This window comes from Nicotiana sylvestris, chromosome 4, assembly GCF_000393655.2.
Source record: "Nicotiana sylvestris chromosome 4, ASM39365v2, whole genome shotgun sequence".
NCBI classification, from domain to species: domain Eukaryota; kingdom Viridiplantae; phylum Streptophyta; class Magnoliopsida; order Solanales; family Solanaceae; genus Nicotiana; species Nicotiana sylvestris.
In genome coordinates this window covers 138,247,724-138,274,237 of record NC_091060.1, presented here as the reverse complement: position 1 = coordinate 138,274,237, position 26,514 = coordinate 138,247,724, and the positions used below count along the sequence as shown (strand labels likewise).

General features: G+C 37.5%; 2 protein-coding genes across 3 annotated transcripts; both read left to right on the top strand.

Annotated features, from left to right (window-relative positions):
* Window positions 1-12,999: 12,999 nt before the first annotated feature.
* LOC104228721 (transcription factor bHLH30-like) lies at window positions 13,000-14,662 on the top strand. 2 transcript variants are annotated; one of them, XR_011406623.1, is made up of 3 exons: window positions 13,000-13,222; window positions 13,328-13,417; window positions 14,074-14,662. XR_011406623.1 is itself a non-coding variant. In XM_009781243.2 (2 exons), exons 1-2 carry the CDS (start codon window positions 13,079-13,081, stop codon window positions 14,551-14,553), a joined length of 624 nt encoding a protein of 207 aa, XP_009779545.2. In that variant the 5' UTR covers window positions 13,000-13,078; the 3' UTR covers window positions 14,554-14,662. The 2 variants fall into 2 exon arrangements, 1 of the variants encoding a protein (XP_009779545.2); XM_009781243.2 differs by lacking the exon at window positions 13,328-13,417.
* A 395-nt stretch (window positions 14,663-15,057) lies between these two features.
* Window positions 15,058-23,870, top strand: LOC104228720 (AP-4 complex subunit mu). The gene is made up of 13 exons (XM_009781242.2): window positions 15,058-15,265; window positions 16,358-16,452; window positions 19,468-19,671; window positions 20,314-20,430; window positions 20,552-20,680; window positions 21,082-21,211; window positions 21,404-21,507; window positions 21,625-21,729; window positions 21,922-22,016; window positions 22,214-22,301; window positions 22,404-22,464; window positions 22,590-22,663; window positions 23,559-23,870. Exons 1-13 carry the CDS (start codon window positions 15,208-15,210, stop codon window positions 23,655-23,657), a joined length of 1,359 nt encoding a protein of 452 aa, XP_009779544.1. The 5' UTR covers window positions 15,058-15,207; the 3' UTR covers window positions 23,658-23,870.
* The last annotated feature ends 2,644 nt before the right edge of the window (window positions 23,871-26,514 follow it).

Below are 26,514 nucleotides of genomic sequence, written 5' to 3'. Positions count from 1 at the left end.
TGACGGTAACAACCCGCCAATCCCAAGAAACTACGGATCTATGGCTGAAGTAGGTCTAGGCCAATTCTGAACGACCTCAATCTTCTTAGGATCCACCTGAATACCCTCTGCTGATACAACATGCCCCAAGAAGGCGATTGAGTCCAACCAAAACTCGTATTTTGAAAACTTTGCATACAACTGGCTATCTCTCAGTGTCTGAAGTACGATCCGAAAATGCTGCCCATGCTTCTCTCGGTTGCGGGAGTAGATTAGGATATCATCAATAAACACAATCACAAATGAATTCAGGTAAGGCTTGAACACCCATTTCATCAAATCCATAAATGCTACTGGGGAATTTGTCAAGCCAAATGACATCACCAGGAACTCATAATGCCCATATCGAGTCCGAAAATCTGTCTTAAGGACATCGGATGCCCTAATCCTCAACTAATGATAGACAGACCTCAAATCGATCTTCGAAAACACCGTAGCATCCTGAAGCTGATCAAATAAGTCATCAATCCTTAGCAATGGATACTTATTCTTGATGGTGACTTTGTTCAATTGCCGATAATCTATGCACATCCTCATCGATCCATCCTTTTCTTCACAAACAACACGGGCGCACCCCAAGGCGAGACACTAGGTCTAATAAAGCCCTTATCAAGCAAATCTTGCAACTGCTCCTTCAACACTTTCAACTCTGGCGGGGCCATACGATATGGCAGAATAGAAATAGGCTGGGTGCCCAGAACTAAATCAATACAGAAGTCAATATTCCTATCGGGTGGCATCCCCAGCAGGTCTGCAGGATATATCTCCGGAAACTCCTGAACAACTGGATAAAATCCATGGAAGGAACCTCTGCACTAGAATCGTGGATATAAGTCAAATAAGCTAGACAACCCTTCTCGACCATACGCCGAGCCTTCATATAAGAAATAACCCTGTTGGTAGAATGACCAAGAGTCCCTCTCCACTCTAATCGAGGCAAACCCAACAAGGTTAAGGTCACTATCTTGGCATGATAGTCCAATATAGTATGATAAGGTGACAACCAATCCATCCCCAAAATGACATTGAAATCAACCATATCAAGAAGTAGAAGATCTACATGAGTCTTAAGACCCCCAATAATAACCACACATGAACGATATACATGATATACAACTATAGAATCCCCCACCGGTGTGGACACATACACGGGAACACTCTAAAAATCATGAGGAACAACCAAATATGACAAATAGGATGATACATACGTATAAGTAGAACCCGGATCAAATAATACTGAGGCATCCCTACTGCAAACTGAAACCGTACCTATGATAACTGCGTCAGATGACTCAGCATCAGGCCTGGCTTGAAAAGCATAGCATCGGGGCTGGGCCCCACCACTCTGAACTACATCTCGAGGACGGGCCCTGTCTGGCTGGCCTCCACCTCTAGCGGCCTGACCTCCACCTCTAATGCCTCAACCTCCACCTCTAGCTATCTGACCCCTACCTCTAGCTGGCTAAGCGGGCGGTGGAACACCCGGTGCCGGGACAATAGCACAAGAACCCTGATGCTGAGAACTGCTCGATGCTCGAGGGCAAAACCTAGCAATGTGCCTTGGATCGCCACAAGTATAATAAGATTTCAGCTGTTATGGCTGATGACCTTGAAACTGACCTTGGCGACCTGAGTAACCACCCTAAAAACACTGGAGAGGAGGTGCACTGATAGGAGCTGGTGGTGCACTGTAGGCTAGTTGATCGGAATACTGCATATGAGGGCCACGACCACCTGAAACACCGTGAGAAGCCTGAAGTGCTGAATGAAACGGCCTGGAAGGATGGCCTCTGCCAAAAGTACCCCGGCCTCCAGATGAAGTACCACTGAATCTACCGAAGTGACGAGGCCTCTTATCAGACCCCTGACCACTCCCCTAAGCTAAAACCATCTCAACTCGCCTGTCAACATTGCCTGCATCCTGGAAAAAAATCTCACTCCCAATCTTCTTAGCCATTTGCAATCTGATAGGCTGAGCAAGTCCCTCAATAAACCTCCTCCTCCCCTCTCTCTCTCTCTCTCTCTCTCTCTCTCTCTCTCTCTCTCTCTCGGTGGGAAGTATAAGAAGAGCATGACAGGCCAAGTCAACAAATCGAGTCTCCTACTGAGTGACAGTCATAGAACCCTACTGCAGACGCTCGAACTGCCTCTGGTAGTCCTCTCTCTGAGTGACAGGAAGATACTTATCAAGAAATAGCCGATAGAACTGGTCCCAAGTAAGAGCCGGCGACCCACCTTGTCTAGCCAACATATAATCCCTCCACCATTTTTTGACGGAACCCGATAGATGAAATACAGCAAAGTCAACCCCATTGGTCTTCACTATCCCCATGTTACGTAATACCTCATGACAATCGTCGAGATAGTCCTGGGGATCCTCTGAAGATGTACTGCCATAGTGAACTGGAAAAAGCTTGGTAAATTTATCCAATCTCCACAAAGCCTTAGAAGACATAGTTGATCCATCACCAGTCTGTGCTACAATACCAGATGTAACTGCCCCAATTAGTTGAGCTGTTGGAGTCTGAAACTGAGGAACCATCTGCTCTGGATTATGGGTAGCGGGAGTCTGGACTCCTCCTCCATCCTGAGAGATAGCTGGTGCCACAGGAAAGGTGCCGGTCTGAGCAACACTTTCCATAAGGCCCACTAGACGGACCAAAGCATCCTGAAGCACTAGGGTGGCTATGAACCCCTCTGGAACTTGAGCTGGTTCGGCAGGAACAGTCTGGGCTGGAATCTCATCATCAAACTCCGCCTGAGGCTCTGCTACTGGTGCTGCTGCTCGAGCTCTGGGCTAAGCCCTGCCCCTGCCTCGGCCTCTAGCACGGCCTCGGCCTCAACCTCGGTCCCTCGTAGGAGCTGCCACTGGAGCTCTGGCTGCTGCTCAGCTGAAGATGCGGTGCATGTTCTCGCTATCTGCGAGAGAATATAATAGAAGAGTTTAATTAGCATTGATAGAATAAAATCGCACGACAGAGAAGAATAGAAGTGAAACTATTCCTAACTCCATAACCTCTGGAAGATAAGTACAGACGTCTCCGTACCAATCCTCCAAACTCTACTAAGTTTGCTCGTGAATTGTGAGACCTAGGCAACCTAGTGCTCTGATACCAACTTGTCACGATCCGAATTTTCCATTGTCGGGATCGTGATGAAGCCTAACTTTTCAAATGCTAGGCAAGCCAACAATTAGAGATTTATACACTAACTTCTTACATAATTTAGTAAATAACAACAGTTATACCATAACAGATTTAAGGAGTGCGGGATTTTATAATAACCCAAATACTTATACACAACTATCCAGAATCCGGTGTTATCATTCAAGAACTTCTAAGAGTCACTACAAATACTGGCTGAAATAAAGTACAACTATTTTCGAATTTAAAGAAATAGAAGACTGAATCAACTGAAAGGGGACTCTAGGGTCTGCGAACGCCGATAGATCTACCTTGGATCTCCTATAGAATTGATGGCAACAACTCAACTGGGGTCAACACGGTCCAATACCGAAATCTGCACAAAAAGTGTAAAGTGCAGTATTAGTACAACTGACCCAATGTACTGGTAAGTGCCGAGCCTAATCTCGGCGAAGTAGTGACATAAACCTGTGCAGTTAAACAATATACGAGCACAATAACAACTAATAGAAGCTAAATAGGTAATAACGGGAGGGTAAGCATGCTAAGGGGGTTGCAAGATAAAGAATCACAACAATAGAGGAATTTAAACAGCTAGTATACCTTGAACCAATAATAACAAGTAAACACAGCAAACGAAAAATGCACGGCATCACCTTTCGTGCTTTTACTCTCAATCTCACCAGATAATTAATAAAAATGGCACGACATCACCCTTCGTGCCTTTACCCTCAACCTCACCATATAAAATAATAGAAACGTGCACGGCATCACCCTTCGTGATTTATCACTCAACGTCACCATAATAAATCATAGAAACGTGCACAGCATCTCCCTTCGTGCTTTATCACTCTCCCTCACCAAAACCAAGGGACAACAATAATAAGAAGATAGAAATGACAACAACAAGTCTTACTTCATCACATAGTTCCACAATACCAACCTCAACTTTTAGTCAATACTCAATCAAAACCAAATTTAGTAAAACATGATAGGAAATTGCTCAACACATCGAATAGATAATCTAAACATGAGTAATATGATCAAGAATACAACATTTACAAGAATAAGACTCACTCACATGCTATGACTCGACAACAACGTATAGGTACTCGTTACCTCACTTATACGTTGTACTCAATATCTGAACAAGTAAGCAAATAACACCTAATCCCTCAAGCCAAGGTTAGCCACGACACTTACCTCACTCCCATGGTTAAACTCAAAGCTCAATCACCACTTTTCCCTTCAAACAAGCCTCCGGACCAATAGAATCTAGCAAATTACCAACTAAATAATTCATTTTAAGCCTTAGGAACTATCCACGATTGCAAAAAATTCAATTAAGGCCATTTTTAAAAAAGTCAACAAAAGTCAACATCCGGGCTCGCTTGGTCCAAACCCTAAATTCAGACAAAAACCCGATTATCCATTCACCTCCGAGCCCGGATATACAATTAGTTTTGGAATCTGACCTCAATTTGAGGTCTACATCCCCAAATTTCGAAATCCCTAGTTTCTCCAACCCCCCCCCCCCCAATTACACCATGAAAATCTTAGATTCTAGGTTGAAATCTTGTAAAATGAAGTGAAAGATTGAAAGAAACGAGTTAAGAATCACTTACCTATGATTTGGGAAAGAAAAGATCTTTGGAAAATCGCCTAGAGGGTTTCTTGTTTTGAAAATTTGAAGAATGATTGAAAAATCCCGTCTAAGTCCTTTTTACACAGCTGCAGATGTCGCATTTGCGACCTGAGCTTCGCAATTGGGAAGCTCACAAATACGAGAAAGTTATCGCAAATGCGAACCTGTCGCATTTCTGCTTCTGTCGCAAATGCGAACATATTGTTCGCAAATGCGGAGCTGGGATCGCAATTGCAACCACCTTCTTAGCAAATGCGAAGAACCCCTTTCCTAGGGATTGTTCGCATTTGCGAACATAGGCTGGCTGCGAAGAGAAGCTCGCAAATGCGATCTCAACAATAGTCGGAAATGCGAAGCTTGACCTCGCATTTGCGAGGTCTGAGGCCTGCAACACAGCTGAAGAACACCAGCAATTTTTCTAAGTTTCAAATCACTCCGTAGCCCATCCGAAACTCACCGGAACCCTCGGGGCTCTAAACCAAACATGCTCACAAGTCTAAAAATATCATACGAACTTGCTCGTGCAATCAAATCGCCAAAATAACACTTGGAACTACGAATTTAGCACCAAATCACATGGAATTCTTAAGAATACTTTGAAATTTCTATTTTCTCAACCGGACGTCCGAATCACGTCAAACCAACTCCTTTTCTCACCAAATTTCACAAACATGACTTAACTATTATATTGGACATGTATCAGGCTCCGAAACCAAAATAAGGACCCGATACCAACAAGATCAAATATTAACAATTTCTTTAAATCATTAAATTTTCTGACTTATAATTTTTAACAAAAATTCATAACTCGGGCTAGGGAACTCCAAATCCGATTTCGGGCATACGCCCAGGTCCCATATTTCGATACGGACCCACCGAGACTGTCAAAACACGAGTCTGGGTTTGTTTACTCAAAACGTTGACCGAAGTCAACTAAATCAACTTTTAAAGGCAAAAATTATTATTTTCATCAACTTTTCACATAAAAGCTTTCCGGAAACTCGCCCGGACTGCGCACGCAAATTGAGGAGGCATAAAATGAGGTTTTAAAGGCCTCAGAACACCGAATTGGATTCTAAAGCACAAGATGACCTTTTGGGTCATCACATTTAGATTATCAAATTGTATATGTACCGGGTGCATGTCACAAAGGGTAACATCAATTTGGTGTATAGACTTCCTTATTTTCCCAAGTACAAGCGTATTTTCCTCTTTATTTAACTATGAATTTCTGTTTTTTTCTTAATCCAGCAAGGACTTATATGCCTCTATAGTAGCCTGCAATGGAATGCAGCTATTTCTGACGGATAGCTATGTTAGCTAGGCCACCTGCCTGATCAAGGTTTCTTTCTTTCCGCTTTGACTTGTCTTCCTTATCTTTCAATCTGGACTTGCATGTGTTCCGCATATGACTATTTCGAGTGATTGCTGCTATCTGGCTTGAGTTAGACAAGCAGATAAGGATCTTATGCTACCGGTGACCGGCCTGTCTATCTAGTATCTAGTACTAGGACTAGTAGAGTAGAGGCACTACTGGGCGGGGCTTCCTCGATCACAGCTTCTCGCTTAGCTAACTGCCATACAAGGATGCAAATCAACTCCTTATATAGAATGCAGATCGACACATTCAATGAAGCAGCCAGTACGGCAGACAAGCTACTTTCTTATTCGAAAAAGGATTTCTGGTGACACGAAAGCCGTGCTCGACGCTCTCTTTCCTATTCCACTGCGCTAAGTGGTCTTTCCCTTTCTTGCTGGATGACTACTATGGAAAAAGATGACGACTACTCCCAGTCTCTGGTCAATCCATGCTGATGCTAGAAGAGCTATTCCCGCCGCCCACCCGAAAGAGACGAGGAAGACTAACCGCCATCCTGCTCGAACCTTTGCTGCCTGAGTTATATAGCTGACTGCGAGAAGGAAGGTTCAAGCTATGGCTGCCCCATGGGATGCTCATTTGAAACCTTTGTCCGGTCAATGCGAGAAAGAGAGAAGTGATGTAAACATAAGAATGGAAGGTTTGCTTGTCAGCTGTCGGGCCAATGAGGCTCTTCTAGCTTTACCTACACGGCAAGGGAAAGATCAAAGGCAGTTCCAAAAAGGAGTTCCCTCCTTTTTTCTGTGAGCTTGGTTTACTTGACCGAAGGGTGCAGTAGAACCTGAAGGAGAGGAATAAATACCTGGTCTATAATTTTGACAAAAGGAGGACCGCTATTGGGAAATATCTTCCTCCTCTTGGTCGTCATCAAAGAAGTTGACGTCCGGGGCTTCCTCTTTCCCTTTAAAATAAAACCGGTGAAGTCCATCCTAAAGTTCAAAATCTACATCCAACACCAGAGGTTCCTGATGAGAACAAATTGTAAGGCGTTGAAAGAAACCCTTAAGAAAGATGTCCCTCGCTGCAAAACATATTTTCGCTAGATGGCAAGCCCCTCTTTGACTTTGATATAGAACACATAAAGGGGGAGAGTCACAGTCTCCCTTATTTCCTAACAATAAAATTCTATGAATTAGTTCCAAGAAAGCGGCCGTTCACGTCAGGAATAGAGGCCGTTAAGGATGTACTTGCTTTTCCTTTTTTTCGTCGAGATTGGGTTGGTGTTCAGTGTACCGCTTGTGACGCCTATGCTTTGCAAGCCTACATAGGGTACAAGATCGAAAAGAATGCATTGGATGGATGCCCGGGCATTGAGAAGGAAGGACGCTTTCAGAGGCGAAAGGCCATGGGGAGATACCGTCTGTGATCCATGGATCTCCGATCGGGAAACCGTATCCAAGCTCCGTGGCTAGTCTGCGCTCTTTGGACTCTTCATTATATGCTTCCTCTGAGGAAGCCAACAGTGGCGGATTTAGGGGTCACCCGAACCTCTTCGCCGAAATATTACACTATATATGTAAGACAAAATTTATTTTTATCTTTATATATTAAGTTTTGAACCCTTTAACACAATTTAAAAGTGTAATTTAGTGGTCAAAGGGGTTCAAAACTTTCATAAGGTCATAGGTTCAATTTTCAGTAGCTACCGAAATATTTTTTTGAACCCCCTTCCTGAAGATCCTGCCTCCGCCACTGGAAGCCAAGCCTTGAAATTCTGGTTTAACAAGTATTACTAGCTTGATTGGTGTTGGTGCTATAGACTATAGTTGCATTGCTAGTAAGTTAGAAGCGTAAGATCTTGAAAAGGTTTCTCAAGAAATATCAACTCCTAAAAATGTACATTGATATCGAGCTTCAGTCTTCTCAAGATAACTTTATGGGAACCAAAATAAATCCTCTTTACAGTTTCAGTGAAAACCCCAGTTGCGTAGCAGTTTCAAAGACGAAGCCAGAATTTGAAGCTTATGCATTTTGCATTCGAGTCCACTTAAGTTACTAGATTTTAAATTAATAAATTTGTACATATAAAATAAATTTCTTAAAATATATATAGAGTTTGGAACAAGATTAATGAGCTCGACCTATTCGGTACATTAACCTCTAGCTTCGCCCCCGATAGCAGTAAAAGATGAACATGGGTTATTTAGTCACTAAGTACCAAATAAGTTATTAAGTTACTTCTGGTACTAAACATGAACATGGGTTTGGGAGATAGATTCAAAAAGCTACAAGGTAAAATTCTTCGATAAAACCGGCTTACAACACGTACCTATTGCAATCTTAAAAAATTGAAAGACAGCCTTGTATTTATATTTAGGCAAGAAAATTAACAATCCACTAAGAACCCATACTTTGTATCTGTTCTACCTAGGAAAAGATAGAATCCCAAAAATTGAAAGTTGCATTCATATATCGTTTATGTTCAATCTCGTATAGATACTTCTATTATATTATACTACTAACTTATAAGTGATAGTAAGAATATCGGTAGCAGTTACATATATAGGGACATTTGTAGGGGTGAAATTAATTAAGTTGGAATGGTAGTGAAAACGAGTAAGTTTGAAACGAGGATTTGAGTAGATGAACTCAAATGAAGGATTGCGATTTAACAGAATGATCTCAAAAACTACATACATTCGTGAAAGAAAATTTAAACTTGTTTGAACAGTGAAAGTGTGTGAATAAAAGAAATACAATCCATTCGTTGTTGGAATAGAGCTTCTTTGTTTGCATAGTGAAGCATCATGTGTGGATTGCTGTTATGAGCATCATGTGTGGAACCCAGTGAAAGTTAGCAAGAAATATTGTCAAAATGTTTTTGAAACAGAGATGGTTTAGCCTTTTATGGCCATGAAATCCTAAGTACTTTCTAACTACTAAATGTACACATTGGACTATTTGACATGACAAGAGCCACTTCTTAGGACATCAAAGCTCTGGCTCTTCACTTTTTCTATTCTGATCCATGTCTCTTCACTTCTTCTCATTCCTTTTTCCATTTTTTTCGGGAACAGTTTCTCTATCTCCACATGTATGGTAAGATCTGTGAGAATATACTGGTTGTTATTATTATTGTATTTTTTCCTTTTTTTTTGATATTCAAAGTTAAGTTATTTGAATGGAAGGGAGACATCCATTTACCTGTTGAACACTTTCTTGCCTTCTGATTATTGTCCCCCTAGTGAGGGTATTGGTATCTTCCTGTTTAAAAATAGGATCATATTTGGTTTTGACTATGTGGAGGGAACTGATAGAGGTGCTTAATTTAATTATTTTGAAAATTGACATAAATTTAATTTCTCTCTCTATTTTCTTCCTATTAGCCATTTAATCAATATGGAATATAAAGGTTATTTTGTCCTCCGATCAATAAATCACTATCCAAAAAAAAAAAAAAAAAACTCCGATCGATTAGTCTTTTGAAATATATTTTCCCCTAGTTCTTGCATTTTCAACCATAAGGTTGAAGAACGTTATTCTCAATACCAATCCAAGACTACTTTAGATATAAGGACGGTATGAAACATGACACTATGCGATTTAAAGTTGACCAATTGTACTTCTCCTTCCGTTTCAAAAAGATTGAAGAAATTTTGATTACGAAAACAAACCTTCAAAAGATATTCTCAATTTGGGGATTGATTTCTTAACCTTTCTAAAATAAGATTTAGATAATTAGACTTCTTTATAAATTTTAACCTTTTTACACAATGTATTAAAAAAAATTATACTCAAAAGGAAAAACTGTTTTGACTCCTCACCAATGAGATCACAACATTTTAACAGATATTCGAGAAAAAGTAGAGCGAGCGAAATTTGCACCAATAAGAAAGAAAAAAAAAGTAGGGTTCGAGGACAGTAATAGCAAAAGGAAATAACAAGGAAAAGTGATCTTCTGTGCTAAGCTATGGTAGAGGAGGCAAAGTGGGAAATGTCGAATGAGTAGTTAACATCAAGAAATTGAGAAAACTTGAGCTGGGGACCCAAAAATCCAGAAAATCCCAGAAAAACCTGTGTCAAGTAAAATGCCAAAACTGATAGGTCCGAATATTTGTGCAGTGTTATACTCTGTCTGAGATTTTATGGTGTAATCTTTACTCTACGTATGCTTGATAGTATATAAAATATAAGTTATATGCACTCATCGTATAAAAAATGTTTACTCAATTAATACAACTTGTTTGGATTGTATATTATACTGTATCGTATCGTTATTTTAAATGTAATTTTTTTATTGCTTAAATTTTATTGTATCGTGCTGTTAAATTCGTCGTTATGTAGCAAAGAAAAGCGCCGCCGATCTAGTGCAGTGGCTTCGTTAATTTATTTTTTTCTCTCATCTTGCCTTTTCTTATTGGAGTATTAAATAATCCTATTTTATCCTTTATCTACCTTTTTATATAATAGTTCTACCTATCCTACTTTTCTTTGTAATATTGTAAGTTTATTCTTCATATTGCTGATGTATGACATTATGGAAATTAAGGGAAAACTCTATTTACAGTGCAGTAGTATTAAATTTTTGTATACGATCAGTATGTACTTAAATCGAATAAAATAAAATAAAAATAGAAGGGAGGCAATGAGAGTCTGATACGCTGGACTTGCTGCAATCAAACATAACATTTGGCTATTTACAGTCTGCATAATAAAACAACATCTCTACACCCCCAATAAATTTATTTCTCCATTTTTTGAAACTCTATATTTTTAAGAATAGGAGTATTTGATTTTACTTTCGATTTGCAGTGCTAAAAGTACTGTTCAGAATCAATCTGATTAGTATATTAGCAGTAGTCCCCTCTCTGAATATTTTCATCCTTGATCTCTCCTTTTCACATTTTAATTACAGATTTCTGACCCCACCTCCTTCTCAAAATTATATTCATTATCTTATTGTTTAGAAATAAGTAATAAATTAAATGCTGAAAAGTACATACTCTCTAGTTCTGTCTTGTGAACATTGTAAACTCATAATATTAGAAGAATTTTTTTAATGTGTAGCACACACTAATTAAAGACGACAGAACGGACAAACTTTATGACAAAACGTAAAGCATATTTCAGAGAAATCACTGTTTAATTGAATTCTCAACTTTTGCTATTACTATGTTATTAGGGTTTTTGTTGTTCATAGATTCCTATGGCTATGCTAGTGTAACATGAGGCTTGCTAGGGTCACATCATTGGATAGTTAATTAACTGCATCTTTGGTGATATACTAATTCGATCCGAGCTTTTGGAATTAAAATAAATTCAGGAGCAAATCGCGAAATCTTAGTGATTTTCTCTATCTAATGAATTGAGAGTCCGCTTTAAAATTATCCTCCCTGCAGTCACCCTGCAAGTATATGCTTCAACTTGAATCATACAAAGGTAGATTAAAAGTCATTAATTAGGAACAGTGATTGCAATTTATAGAAATGATATTTCCTTTCTTAATGATGAACATTAATGTTTTGCAGGAATCCATTAAAGTTGGTATAAGCAAAACATAGGCAAGTCCTTGTGAATGTAAATAATATATTTAAACAATATAATGGATTTAATAATTGCAGTGAAATTTTCTTTACTCATCAGCATATTATAAAAAGTTGTAACAGGTACTTGTCTTATTTTTTGATTGCTATTCCATTTTTAATGGACAATTACACATAGTTATCTAGATAGAAAATTCTTTTAATATGTCAGCATGCAAATATTAAGCTGTTACATAGTATTAGTTAGCATAGAGTACAAATATCTAACTATTTTTCTGACACATACATGGAGGTTAAATTGTGATTTTTTACAAGTAATAAGGTATTCTAAAGGGGTTAAGTTATATATATTGAGAGTGTAAGAACTTTTACACTATCGGATTATACCATATTGGTTATTCACTCTATTTTTTCAAGTTATTATATCTTATTTATCATAAATAAGAATACCTATTATTGTAGGTAAATTAACCTAATTGTGCAAAAGTATCATTCAAGATAAAAGTACAGAACATAAACTCATTCTTGAAACTAAGGACACGTTTGTCCATAAGAAAATTTTTCTTTTCGAAACTCATCTTCAAAATATTATTTGGTTATAAATTGGATTGATTGAATTTTTTTATTGAAGATAAGTTTCAAGTTTGAAAAGTGGTAAAAAATTACTTTTTCAAGTAAAAAATTATTTTCCCTCATAAAATTACAATATTTTTTTAAGTGAAATGCATATCCAAACATAATTTCAAATTTTATCCTTTTTCAATTTAACTCCAAATACTTCTATCTTTTTTTTTTTAAATCATAGTAATTTTTATGTCCAAACGCCTATTAAATACTCGTACTCTTTTTTCTTGAGAAAATTCAAAATTATCAATAGAAAATAAGGGAAACAAAGAATCAGTAATCTCTTGAAGTGGTCTTTTCAAGCTGAAAATCTGTCTCATTCCATAATTTACCTTTTAACCGCCAACGGTAAAAAGTCAGTCCCACTCTTAAGGCTCGTCTATATCTATGTTCCAAACTATCCAAACAAACGCCCTTTCCTCACCTGTCTTTCTGTCTCTCTGTTTTCTTTCTTCCCCCCCCCCCCCCCTTCATTTAATTATATATATATATATATATATATGTCATCATCCCAAATCTTTCTTACGTACCCAATTCTGATCTTCTTTCATAATAATAACAATAGTAATCTCACAATCATATCTTTCTTTCTTTATTATTAATTATTTAATTCTCTCCTCTTTAAATTCCCTTTAATTTGCCACCTTCTTTATTTCTTCTTTCTTTAGGAAGTTGGAAAGTGAAAATGTTATCTTCATTACAAGGTTGTAATGGATTTTTACAGCGTGCAAATTCTGTGCAACTTCTTCATCAGAGAAATTGCAATATGGTTGATGAATATGGAAAATCAACAAGGAAAAATAAATCAAAAGATGCAGCTTTAACACATGCCATGGCGGAACGTAAACGTAGAGAAAGAATAAATGCTCATCTTCATACTCTCAAGAAACTCTTTCCCCATCTCCCTAAAGTATGTTCTCTTCCCTTGCTATCACTATTGTGCATATAAAAGTCTCTGTTTTGTTTTTTGTTTTTATTCTTTTATAGATGTCTACTATGTGTTTCTGCGAGGAAGCCTCGGAGCAACAATAAAGTTGTTTTCATATGACCTATGGCTTACGGATTCGAACCGCGCGTGGAAGTAGTCACTAATGCTTGCATTAAGGTAGGTTAACTACATCACACCTTTTAGGGTGCGGCCATTCCCGAACCCGTGTCAGTGATACCTTTTCTTCTACCTCGGTTCAAGTGTTTCTATTTTGGATATCAAAATCTATGTTCTAGTTGCATGACCAAAGGCATATTTTAATGACACAAGCAAAAATACACCGAGTTTAAGTTTCACGAATAAATGGTGTGCGAAATATTTATACAATCAGATAGATTACAAGATAACTATATATAATAAGTGGAACTGCATTGATTGGCCTATATAATTTATACGAAACCACACATTTGTACCTTCAAAATCTTTGAGAATACATGGACGTTGGGTCATTTTATTTTTTTCTTTCGTCCAATTTAGAAATGTGTAGAAAATAAGAATTACTTTCACTGATTTGGGACACAATTGAATTAATTAATTTAATTTGTTAACATTAATATTATTAGTATATATTTTCTTATCATTAAGTGATATAGTACTTAAATAAGTTTTAACATGACAAACATTTTATTATTATGTATTGCAAGGCTTTCGAACCTGTAATAGGTGTTTTCATATAAGATTTGATAGAAATGATATTACTAATTTGCTATTATGTATTAAGCTACACTTAAAATATTACTGTATATAATTCAAATTTGTACGTGTCAATGCAGAAGGACAAGTCAAGAGTGCTAACTGAAGCAGTCACTCAACTTAAGGAACTAAGGAAGAAGGTAGCCCAACAAATGGAAACCCAAAAAGATAGTGAAGGAAACTACAATGGGTTGTCATCTTTCTTTTTACCCGGTGAAAATGATGAAGTATTACTAAATTACCACGAAGAAAGTGACAGTGATGAACGAACGGTCAAAGCTACGGTTTGTTGTGAGGACAGACCGGGGTTGAACCGAGACTTATCAACGGCGGTACGATTAGTTCAAGGGCGGATGATCAAGGCGGAGATGGCGACGGTCGGAGGCCGGACTAAGGCGGAGATGGTGGTGGTGTTGTGCAAGGTTGGTGGAGGAGAAAAAGACATTGGACAACTTAAACGGGCTTTAAAGGCCGTTGTGGAAAATAGGGCTTTGGGCTTGGGAAGTTCTCTGAATTTGGGCCGTAGATTGGGCGATAATAAATGGGCTTGTTTTGGTTAACTTGATCTATCTGCTTGTAAACGGGCTTGACTTTGTTTTGATGAAAAATGGGCTTGTTGAAGGTTTGACCTTAGAGTTCACAATGTATAACATATTGTGAATGGCTAACTTGGCTATTTATAGGTGTATATGTGTCTCTCTTTTTTTAATCTAATGTGCATTGTATTTACAAGGTTTATTGGACTTTCTTTATTTTTATGTTATATTTTGACTTCTAGGGTAAACCAAAAGAAAATTTTGATCCTTTTCATTGATCACACGATTAACATTCCATTTAGAATTACACGCTCATTATTTTTTATTACGTGTTAACATTATAATTACACTCCATTTTTTCCTAATTCCTATTGACATATAACAGTAATATGTAAATAAAAAAATGAAGTAAGCTCTAATTAAGAGACACTTGCTAATAAAAAAATCCACAAGCAATAAATGGTGACCAAGATAAATAATTCAAACAATTAGAAAAAGGAAAAAGAAAGGGAAGGAAAATGGAAAAAGGCAACGACAAAAGCATGGGGATTGGTTTACTACAGCAAAGCGAAAAACGACGTCGTGTGTGTGGACCGGGTTGGTAATTCCAGGCAAGAACACAAGTATCAGATCAAAACGAAGGAAATAGCAAACTCACAGAGCTCGCTCAAAACAATCATGATTTCTCAGTTCTTCGTGCTTTCTCAGAGAGGCGATAGCATCGTCTTCCGTGACTGTGAGTTTTTTCCTTATCTCTGCGATTAACAATGTGTATTGCATAATTATTTCAGATCTCATTCTGGTATAAACTATAAAGAATTACATTGTGGTTTTCGCTTCATCGATTCTCAATTCGTAGCTAAGGATTGAAACTGCACTTATTTTTACTTAATGAGCACTTGAATCAAGTTTCAGTTTGCTGATCTGGAGTATAGAACTAACGAGCTTAAACTAGTTGGTCGCTCTGACTTTTTTTTATTTTTATTTTAAATTTTTGGTAAATTTCTATGGAATACTAGCTGTTCTTTTGGTTTATAGAGTTCTGGACTGTTACAATTTCGTTACATTTTTCTCGCTATAGGGCTTAGTGTGCAATGGATTGACTGGATGATTGTGACTTTAGGCTCACGAAGTGCTATATAGTGGTGAATTTGGCAGTTTGTTAAGGAGTAGGTCAAATGAAACCGAGCTTAACCAAGTTGAGTTATTTTTGTCAAATTATGAGATATTTTGCAAATAAAGTCTGGCTAATCTCTTCGCCTTACTTTGAGCTTAAGATGTCAGGTTTCATGTTTAAGTCATGTTTATTTATAGCTGGATTCGGAATATTGTCTTTGTTCGGAGTGGAGTTGGGAAGGGGGGGGGAGTAGGAAAAGAAAGGAGTTCAAATTCTCCAAAGTGCGTGATTGTTTGTTTATGTTATTAACACTGGGTCTTCATTGTTGTGAATGTAACCAATGCCTGTTGAGCACGGTTTTAGTGCTTGTGATGTGTTCGTTGGAAAAACTATGAAATAGTGAATTCCAGCAGTTACCTTCTTTTCCAAAAGAAAGTAAGGGCACTGAGGACAGGGAAATGGTTTATGTAACTAAGTTAACTGCACATAGCGATTGGAGCTCTCGTGGTAGTTCTTTCCTTATTTTCATTTTTATTGAGATTAATGATTCACACTCTTTCCTTATTTTCATTTTTATTGAGATTAATGATTCACGCGGATCATCCGCCCTTATCTTTTGGAATCACTGCCCTTATTTTCTTATTTTTGTTTCTCTGCAATATAAATGAGGCTGAATCTGATGAGTTTCCCTTTACATTTACATGAAAGCAGATCGGGGTGATGTACCAAAAGGAAGTGCAGAGATCTTCTTCAGGAAAGTAAAGTTTTGGAAAGAAGACGGTGGAGAGGAAGCACCTCCTGTATTTGTAGGTATTCTTTTCTTTTGTAATAGATGAAATTTCCGTATCTTTTGTTGAAAAGAGTTATAAAAAAAATTGTAAAGCAATGACTTATCACCACTTCTCTTTTCTGTCATTTATATCTGAAAGAATTTCCGATTATCAGTGTGGTAGCACATTATCCATCTCACTTCATTTTAATTAATAGAAGAATTCCCTCTTAGGATTGGTTTAAGAGGAGCAGAATTTTTAAACAACTAGAGACATTCAACTTCATTGATCAGTCTACCTATATAATATATTAATATTATAGAAAAACGTTCGACTCCAAGTGTCCGTTGAGCAGTTCGGAAGTAGTAAAACGAGTGAATGAAGGTCCTCAGTAAACCATTCTAAACGCCACAGTCTAGCCCGTTAGGCTTTCCCTGACTCATCGCACTGACAAAATTCTATTATCCGTATATGGCCCTAAGCAGATCAGTTTCCTTATAGTAGGAGGTTTCAAACGTCTCCTCAATTTTTTTTTTTTTTTTTGATGAAGTAATGTATTGTATTAAAAGGCATCAAGAAGATGCAAAAGGTTACAAAATAAAACTTGGTTAACTCCATATGGAAAAAAAAAATTCTAGAACCTTGAGTTAACCAAGAGCAAAAGCAATGGTTAACTAAACCATTGAGAGAGAACTAATGAAGTCTAAGAGGGGAATAATATCATTTACAGGGAAAGGTTACTCCAACTAAAAAGACTCATTAAACATTTAGACTTCAGTTGACCGTTGGAGTTGAAATGCCATCAAAACATCTTCGATTCCTCTCTGTCCATGAACACCAAAAAATACATGCCGGGATCATTTGCCAGATCTTCTTGATGGATCTATCAACTTTCCATAGGCTCCAACTAAGTACTGCTTCCCTTATGGTGTGTGGAATTGTCCAGCTGATACCAAAGAGTGCAAGGAACATGTTCCAAAGATCTGATGCCACTGTGCAGTGGAGTAGCAGGTGGTTAACCGACTCAGAGTTTAGCCTGCACATGTGGCACCTATTTGCCAGCTGAAAATTCCTTCTGCAAAGGTTATCCTGGGTCAGAATAGCTTCATAGAGGACTGTCCAGGAGAAACACTTGACTTTTGTTGGCAGCTTTGTCTTCCATATTAGCTTTCATGGCCAAGATTCGATCATATCATTCGAGTGTAGATTCCTTTTCCAGAGTTGCCCCACCGTAAGCTGTCTGAGACTTGAGGATTCCCTCTAGCATCTTCAACTGTATAGGTCTAATAGCTGATTTAGCTCCCAATCCTGCATATTTCTTCTGAAGTGGAGATCCCATGTGTTCCCTTCTCTATTTTGTGCTATAGAAGAGTTAGGGTCAGAGGCAATCTGGTAGAGGCCTGGATGAGAATCTTTCAGGCGTTGATTGTTGAGCCATCTATCCTTCCAGAATTTAATGCTGTTGCCATTCCCAAACTTATAGGATACTTCTTGAAAGAATGCTTCTTGCAGGTTGTTGATGTGCTTCCATGGGCCAACTCCATGTGGAGCTCTATTTTGCTTGGTGCACCACCTGTCTTGTACCCCATTTTTAGCATTAACTACCTTCTTCCATATGCATGTTGATTCTTGAGCATACCTCCACCACCATTTCATGAGCACACTCTTGTTGTGCTTGGTCAAGTCTCTGATTCCCAGACCACCTTGGTTTTTTGGCATGATCACTTTTGGCCATTTCACTAAATGGAATTTATGACCTTCACTGTTTCCTTCCCATAGGAATGATCTCCTAATTTTGTCCAGTTGTTTCTGCACCTTATTTAGCATAGGGAAGAGGGACATAATGTAGGTGGGGATACTGTCTATAACACTGCTGATTAAAGTTAGTCTACCACCCATAGACAGATATTGCATTTTCCATGTTGCCAATTTTTTCTCCACTCTCTCTATTACTCCATTCCATATCTCCGTTGCCTTGTATTTTGCTCCTAGCGGGAGGCCTAAGTAAGTTGTGGGAAGGGAGCCTATATTGCAACCCATTAAGTTAGCCAGCTCCTCCAAGTTAGGAACCTCATTCATTGGGTAGATCATGCTCTTCAACATATTGATGTGCAGCCCTGAGATTGCTTCAAACAGAAGTAGAGTCAAGTTTAAGAATTGCAATTGAGATCTCTCTGCTCCACAAAATATTAAGGTATCATCTGCATAGAGTAAGTGAGTGACTGTGACTGAGGTATCTATGTTGTTTCCCACCCTGAACCCCTCAATCTACTACATTTGTTTTGCCTTATCTAGCATTTTACTTAAGCCCTCCATGGCTAGGATGAATAAGAATGGTGACAGAGGGTCACCTTGCCTTATTCCTTCCTGAGGGGAGAAAAAGCCCACTGGAGATCTATTCACTAGTATTGAGTACTTGACTGAAGTAAGGCTGTATTTTATCCATCTGATCCATCTGATCCCAAACCCCATGGCTTTCAACATTGCAAATAGGTAGGACCAGTTGACTTTATCAAAAGCCTTCTCAACATCTAGCTTGCAGAGAATTCCGGGGATTCCTCTTTTCAATCTATCATCCAGCATTTCATTGGCTACAAGTGAGGCATCTGTGATCTGCCTATTCTTCAGGAATGCGCTTTGCTCTCCAGAAACCAACTTCCAAATTACTATCTTCAGTCTCTCAGCTAGAGTTTTGGCAACAATTTTGTAGATACTTCCAATGAGACTGATAGGTCTGAAATCTCTGAGTTCTCAAACGTCTTCTCATATTAAAATCCAAATTATTCTTCCTCATTCATTAAATGCAGTTTCTATTGGATTTGTTGATTTGTCAAGAGGATTTTTTATGGGCGAGTATGGAGTTCATCAATTCAAGGCTTCCCACATATGCCAGCTTGAAAAGATTTCAACTGACAGATAATTGGTTAAAGGGGAGCTGTCAACGACCATTGTTTTGTTTATTATGCGTATTCCTTCTGCATGAAGCATTCAGTTTCGCAAACTGCAACTATGGAAAGAGGTGCTAATATTGTTCTTTTTTTTTTCTTGCAGAATGTGGATGGTGTGAACTACTTCCATGTGAAGGTAGTTGGTCTGCTTTTCGTCGCGACATCTAGGACAAATTTGTCGCCTTCTCTTGTATTGGAGCTTCTTCAGAGAATTGGACGTGTAATCAAAGATTACCTCGGTGTTCTAAATGAAGATTCGTTGCGTAAAAATTTTGTGCTGGTGTATGAGCTTTTGGATGAAGTTATTGTAAGCCACTTGCCTTGTGCATATTTTCACGATCTTGCATTTCTTTCCTCAGATAATCTGCAACGAATTAGACCCTCTGCCCATTTGTTTGGGACAATTTGATTTTTTAAATTTGATGCCAATGAATTCAATTATTATTATTATTATTATTATTATTATTATTATTATTATTATTATTATTATTATTATTATTAATATTATTTTAATTTTGCAGTGTGAAGTTCTTCATCAAGTTCACACCGTATTATCATAGATTTTTTCTTAACTCCTTAATTATATCTACAATAATCATATATTCCTACCTAAACTCTTTTATATAATTACATCTTATAAGGTTTGTCCTCAAGTTCACAATATTTTATATATTGCGACATAGAAACTTAGGCAACTATGACAACAAATGACTAGTTTCTAAAACAGTGAAAGTTTTCTTTAACTGAATGTTTCTTTTGGGTACTGTGCAGGTTTTGATTTCTTTGGCCCCATTAGGCATTTATCTCTTGAACAACATTATCCTTACTTTGTTGATAATGTCTTATGAGTTATTATCCGCTCACAGAAAATCCTGATTTATCTGAATCGTCTGTTTGAAGTCGATATTATGTTCTTAAAATTTTCTTTATATTCTCCTTTTCGTGACAGGATTTTGGTTATGTGCAAACAACATCGACAGAAATCTTGAAGTCTTACATATTTAATGAGCCAATTATGGTTGATGCTGGCCGTCTGCCACCTCTTGGTCCTGCTGCCATGTTCATGGTATTTTATGCTAACTTGGAAGTGTTGTTCTTTAAAAGACCAGACCGGATATTAATTTTCTTCATTTTCATTTGATTTATAACTGTACCTTCGTTTATGCTATTGACCTTGTTAAATGCAGCAAGGAACCAAAAGAATGCCAGGGACAGCAATTACTCAATCTGTTGTGGCAAATGAACCTGGGGGAAGAAAGAGGGAGGAAATTTTCGTGGATATAATTGAAAAAATAAGCATTACTTTCAGCTCAAGTGTGAGTTTTCTACTTTGATTCTGAAACTTCAATTGTTTCTCTCCTGTTGCAGCAACATCATGGGATGCTAAAGCATGTCTTGATTTGCTCATTGAAGGGAAAATTACTCGGAGTAAATGCATAGGAAAGATTGTTGAACTGAAACCTTTTAATTTTTGTTGTTGTTTCCCTATGAGAAGATATTAGGATGGTTAATTCTGATTTATGTTAATCAAGCATCTCTCAGGCACTCAAATAGATTCTTTTTCTGATACTGATTAATTAAAAGGTTTAATCTCATTTGATTGTAGTAAGTTATTTTTTGTTAAGTACGATTCCAATAAAATATATTCTTTATACGTGTAAAATGCATGGTTTATCTGTCCTTTTAGTACGTTTTCTTATCATTACAATGAATACAGGGATATATATTGACTTCTGAAATTGATGGGACCATCCAAATGAAGAGCTACCTTACTGGTAATCCAGAAATTAGATTAGCTCTAAACGAGGATCTGAGCATTGGAAGGGCCGGTGGGAGATCAGTTTACGGTAATCTAATGTTCTAGTCACTAATGGACTCCTGCATTTTTTCTGCAGAATGATGATTCACCATATGTTAATTATCTTGCAATCTGAGAATTGTGTTGCTTCTAAATTGCATTTATTTCTTGTATTCCACTTATCCATGTGGTGCAATTGGTATGATCTAAGAAGTGATGATATCACATTTTATTCTAATAGATTATGGAGGTTCGGCTGGTTCTGGAGCAGTAATACTGGATGATTGCAACTTCCATGAATCTGTGCACCTTGATAGTTTTGATGTGGACAGGACCCTGACTCTGGTGAGTGACATTAGAAGTGAAGTTAGAGAAAGCATGTTCTTGATATATTTATTATGTTTTTGTGATCGATTGTTGTTTCCCTGTGAGATCTGATGCTAAATCTTGCTGCTTTATTAGGTTCCACCTGACGGTGAGTTCCCTGTCATGAATTACCGGATAACCCAGGAATTCAAGCCTCCCTTTCGCATTAATACTTTGATTGAGGAAGCTGGATCACTTAAGGTAGACAACATTTACCTCCAATTTGAAAAAACTAAAACTCCTTGTAATAAGTTGTGGTTTGGGTAGTTGTCTGCATATTTGTTGTGTCAAGGAATAGAGTGATAGCACACGCTTTCTGTAACCTCTTTTTTGCTTTTTGTATTGTCAGTTTTATGAGTATGTAGATAACCGGGACTTCTTTTGCTCTATTAGGCTGAAGTCATCTTGAAGATCCGTGCTGAATTTCCTTCAGACATCACTGCGAATACAATCTTGGTGCAAATGCCGCTGCCTACATATACAAGCAGGTAGTCTTCACTTTAACCCTCTGCTCCGGAGCATCTTTATCGACTTCTTTTTTTTTTTGCTGGCATTTCTTTTTGGGGCATTCTCATCGTCAACTGGGCATTCTGGTACTCTCTAATCTTGCATGTCATTTGGAGTATTTATTATGTTGAAGGTGCACCAAAGTAACTGACCTTGTCTACTCTCACCAACTTTGTAGAGTAAGCTTTGAGTTGGAACCTGGAGCAGTTGGTCAAACAACTGATTTTAAGGAATCCAATAAGAGGCTTGAGTGGAGTTTGAAGAAGGTAATATATCCATCGTTCTCAAGCAATTCTTCTTACCTAATCTAGGCAGACGTATTATCTGAAGGTTCTTTAAAATAATTACTGATCTGCAATTTGATACAGGTTCTCGGTGGGTCAGATCATACATTACGTGCCAAGCTAACATTTTCGCAAGAGTCACATGGTATAAAGAAGAAATATGCCAATCTCGTTTATTATTTCAGTACCGTATCCTGCAGTTCTGTTACCAAACATCCCTTCGATACATCGTGACTTGATTCTTGTAATTCTCCTATGGTCCTAATACAGGAAATATCACCAAGGAAGCTGGACCAGTGAGCATGACCTTCACAATCCCAATGTATAATCCTTCAAGGCTTCAGGTAAACAGTTATCTGATTAGATTTCTAGTCATAAGTTACAAGAAAAACAGCATCTCACCTAGTAGGAGTATTAAATTTGTCTGTTCATTATATACCAACTCGAATTTTGTTTTGGTTTAGGCGAAGAGCTTCCTTTTGATCTTTTTCTCTTCTCCTATGTTCTAGTAAAAGGATTACATTAAATGAAATAAATCAATGATAGTGTCTCTGGACAAGGAATTGTTAGAAGGAGATCCTTTTGGACAACAGCTAACTGAGAAAACAGAGGTGGGGCTGCATGAAAATTTCCTCAAAGTAGTTGTTTCATCAATTTAGCTACCTCATCTCTTCAGCAGAGGTGTGATATCCATTTTGAAGGAATTGAGATTTGAGCTGGAGAGATGAGTGAGGTAATCACATCAAACAAGGTTTGTTCTCGAGAGAGGCTGTGATAGAGATTGTTTGTCAGGCTGTCCTTTGTGATAATTAAGGTTGGAAGGCTTGTATAAAGGGGAAGAGAATGATTCGGGGTAGGGAATGAGGGACATATGTTCAATAACTTCATTTGTCAGACTGCCCTCTGTGATAACTAAGGTCGTGGAAGGCTTGTCTAAAGGGGAAGAGAATGATTTAGGATAGGGAGTGAGGGACATATGTTCAATAACTAATGTGATGTGTTGAACTGTGTTATACGTTGGTCAATGTCATCTAGCTCAAACAGATACAAAAACCAAACTTTTAGATGTTTCCAGACATGAGGCAGATAACCCTGCACAAGAAATAAAAACAAATAAATAATTGTTGGATAAATAAATAAATGGTGTAGGTGAAATCTTATCTCTTCTCCACAAGTGATGGATTGGGGTTTGTTAATTTTTTATATATCTCTAGCCTGATATCTGGATTTTTGTTGCAGGTGAAATATTTACAAATCGCAAAGAAGTCAAAAGCATATAATCCTTATCGGTGGGTGAGATATGTGACTCAGGCCAATTCCTATGTTGCTCGTATATGATGGCTATCGAGGCCTTTTCTAGCATTATTCCCTTGGTTTCTCCTTCTCTCTCACGTTTTCACATGTTCCAAAACTTTTTTTGCCCATTCAGTTGAGGTTATCTTGAGTTCTATATAGTCTTTGCTAACACTGTTTTTGGGCTTTCAAATTTGTGTACTAGATTGTCTAGATAATGATTCCAAAAGGAAAAATAAAAAACGTGTTCTCTCGTGATTCTCAATTTTAAACATTGTGCAATTAGTTGAAAATTTTGCTAATGTGACCCCTGAAATACAGATGAGACATAGATAGTAGTATTGTTGGGTACCTTGTAACGAAGTGGGATTAAATGAATTATAGCATAGAAAGTTGATGAATGTAATTACTTGCCAGTAATCAGCAACATGGTATTGCTTATTTAATATTTAGTCCATGGCTATCATGGCCTATGGTACTTGTTGAAACTGTTGGTGCAATCATGGCCTATAGCCTTCAATTCGTGAACGCGGGATTTATTTATTTTTTCTCCAACTTTTGCTGTTCTTGAGACGAAGAAAGGTTCGAAACTATGGTGTTATGCCCATAATTTGACCAGTGATTTAAATTATTCTGCTTTAGAATCTATTGTTTGGAAGTGAGAGCGAGCTGGGGACAGAAGTAGAATCCAGCAACGTTGGCCCCCAGAATAGCTTCCTATTAGAATGTGGACTACTAGTAAATATCTTAGGTGTCTTTTGAAGTCTTTATCGTTAATGTATCATTGTGAGAGCTTCCATATTAGTCTGATCCAGAGAAACGGGTTTTGGGCCCACACAATCGTGGGAAATTAACGTAAATAGTCGTGTATAATTTATGTATATCGGCAGGGGTTGTAAACATTTTTGGTCGAACTTCCAACTGTGAAATTAACCAAAATTATTAACCTTTGTAGAATGAATTATAATTGATGGAATGGATCCATACGGGTAACAATTGATGCAGACAAGTAATGCAGAAGAATAAATCCTTGTTAGGAAGACATATTCATGGGAATGGATTCCTAAAAGCATGCTTTTCACAATGGCTTCGTAAAACATTATGCAAACCCAAGAACTAGTAATTAAGATTCTTTCAAAAAGTATCACATTTTTATTTATAGTTAGATGGTGATGAACTGAAAAATAAGGTAGCTTAATCCCTACCTACAGAATGGACTCAAAGCAACCTGTAAGGCTAAAACTAAATCACCGACAAGGAATTGAAGCTGAATTCCTTTGATTTTCATGTTTCTTTTATAGTATTAGTGAGTATAGCTATTTTCAAGACCAAAGATAAAAACTTTCAATTGTAAAATATTTCACCTGGTGTGAATATTTTAATGTTGATTTATACACAACCTGTCAAACATTTAATTCAAACAGGCCTTGCAATCTTACCAAACACTTCATTATGCATGTCAAAAATTCGGAGTAGAAAGACTCTTTTCTAGCTGTTAGGACTGACTGCAATTAAGATAACAGAGTAAAACTTCTATAAATACCTCTTCGTTACACTTTTACTTGTCCCCTTCTACAATAAAGCTCCATTTTAAAAAGGATAAATCACTAGAACAATTCCATGTGCCCAAAAGAATGCGTCACCTTGAAAAAATAACACATTTAGCATGAATATGGTTTGTTTTAATAAGCAAACAAAACACAGAATTAACATAAAAATAATTTATAAAGTCGTGATCATCTGACTGGTTTAGAAAAACAAGAGGAAAACTAGAGAAAGTTAGAAGTATTGCTCCTTGAAGGAGGACGAATTGCACGTTTTAATTGAAAAAGTTATTAACATCTCTGACTATGGTTACTTTGAATTTTTTTACTTCAAAAAAAAAAAAGAAAAAAGAATTAGCATGAATTCTAGAAAACAAGGATGAACATTGTTTACACTCAAAATCGGATAACAATTGAATTTGTAAGTGGTTTTAAGGATATGCGGATTAATTTGACACAAAGCGATAAATTAAGTTGCAATTGAAATAAACAAGGATAAAGTAAATTCAAATCACACGATTTGAACAGTTACAGTCTTGGGACGTCTGTCACACTCGAACTGGATGCACTTCGATCGATCTTAAGATATAGAAGAATAAGAGCTTAAAGAGAGAAATAATAATGTATTGCTTTGGAATGTGTGTTACAATGTGTTAAACGGACTATCAAACCCCCTTTATATAATGGAAGAGTCCTACTTTAGGTACAATTCTATAAAAAAATCTCTTGATTTGCTGATTGCCGGTTCCTTGTTGATACGTGCCGAGATTCCCGCTGTAATATCCTACCAGTCACGGATATTTCGGTCTTCTGTTGGTTATGCTAACGATGTTTCTTCGAGTTCGTTCGGGGTTAGGGTCAATTCCAGGATCACAAACTCAATGTTCTCGAAGACAAGCGTTCTGACCCCAGGTTCTAGCTCGGTGGGACTTGGAGTCGATCTTCAGTCCTTTATTGCCAAGTTCCGAGCCTGACCTACCATGTCGTAGGTGAGCTCGATTTCAACCGTATACAGATAGTTCCCTCATTTCTCGGAGAGTAGGCGACGAGAAACGACATGAGCTTCCGATTCTTACTTTGATACCCCGCGACAGAAACGACAAAACAAAAAAACATCTCGTTAGTCAAGTCTTAATGGCATTAAATGCTTGTCAGTTGTCGGTCGGCCACTCCTGAATGCGAACCGTCGTTGAAAAACTACAAATACCCCCTCCTTTGTTTATTCAAACTTTACATCCAAACCTTCTATCTTCATACCTTAGAGATCTTAATATTCTCTAGCATTTATATCCCGGTTATTTGAGATCTTTTACAAGAACTTTTGTTCGTCTTCATTCCAAACCATCAAGAGTACTCCT

Bases quoted from the DNA above. Each gene is read 5' to 3' on its own strand.
- LOC104228721 (XM_009781243.2), top strand. From the start codon at position 13,079: ATGGTTGATGAATATGGAAAATCAACAAGGAAAAATAAATCAAAAGAT. The intron at 13,223-14,073 runs GTATGTTCTCTT...GTGTCAATGCAG, and splicing joins TCTTTCCCCATCTCCCTAAA to AAGGACAAGTCAAGAGTGCT.
- LOC104228720 (XM_009781242.2), top strand. From the start codon at position 15,208: ATGATTTCTCAGTTCTTCGTGCTTTCTCAGAGAGGCGATAGCATCGTC. The intron at 15,266-16,357 runs GTGAGTTTTTTC...ACATGAAAGCAG, and splicing joins TAGCATCGTCTTCCGTGACT to ATCGGGGTGATGTACCAAAA. The intron at 20,681-21,081 runs GTGAGTTTTCTA...CAATGAATACAG, and splicing joins GCATTACTTTCAGCTCAAGT to GGATATATATTGACTTCTGA.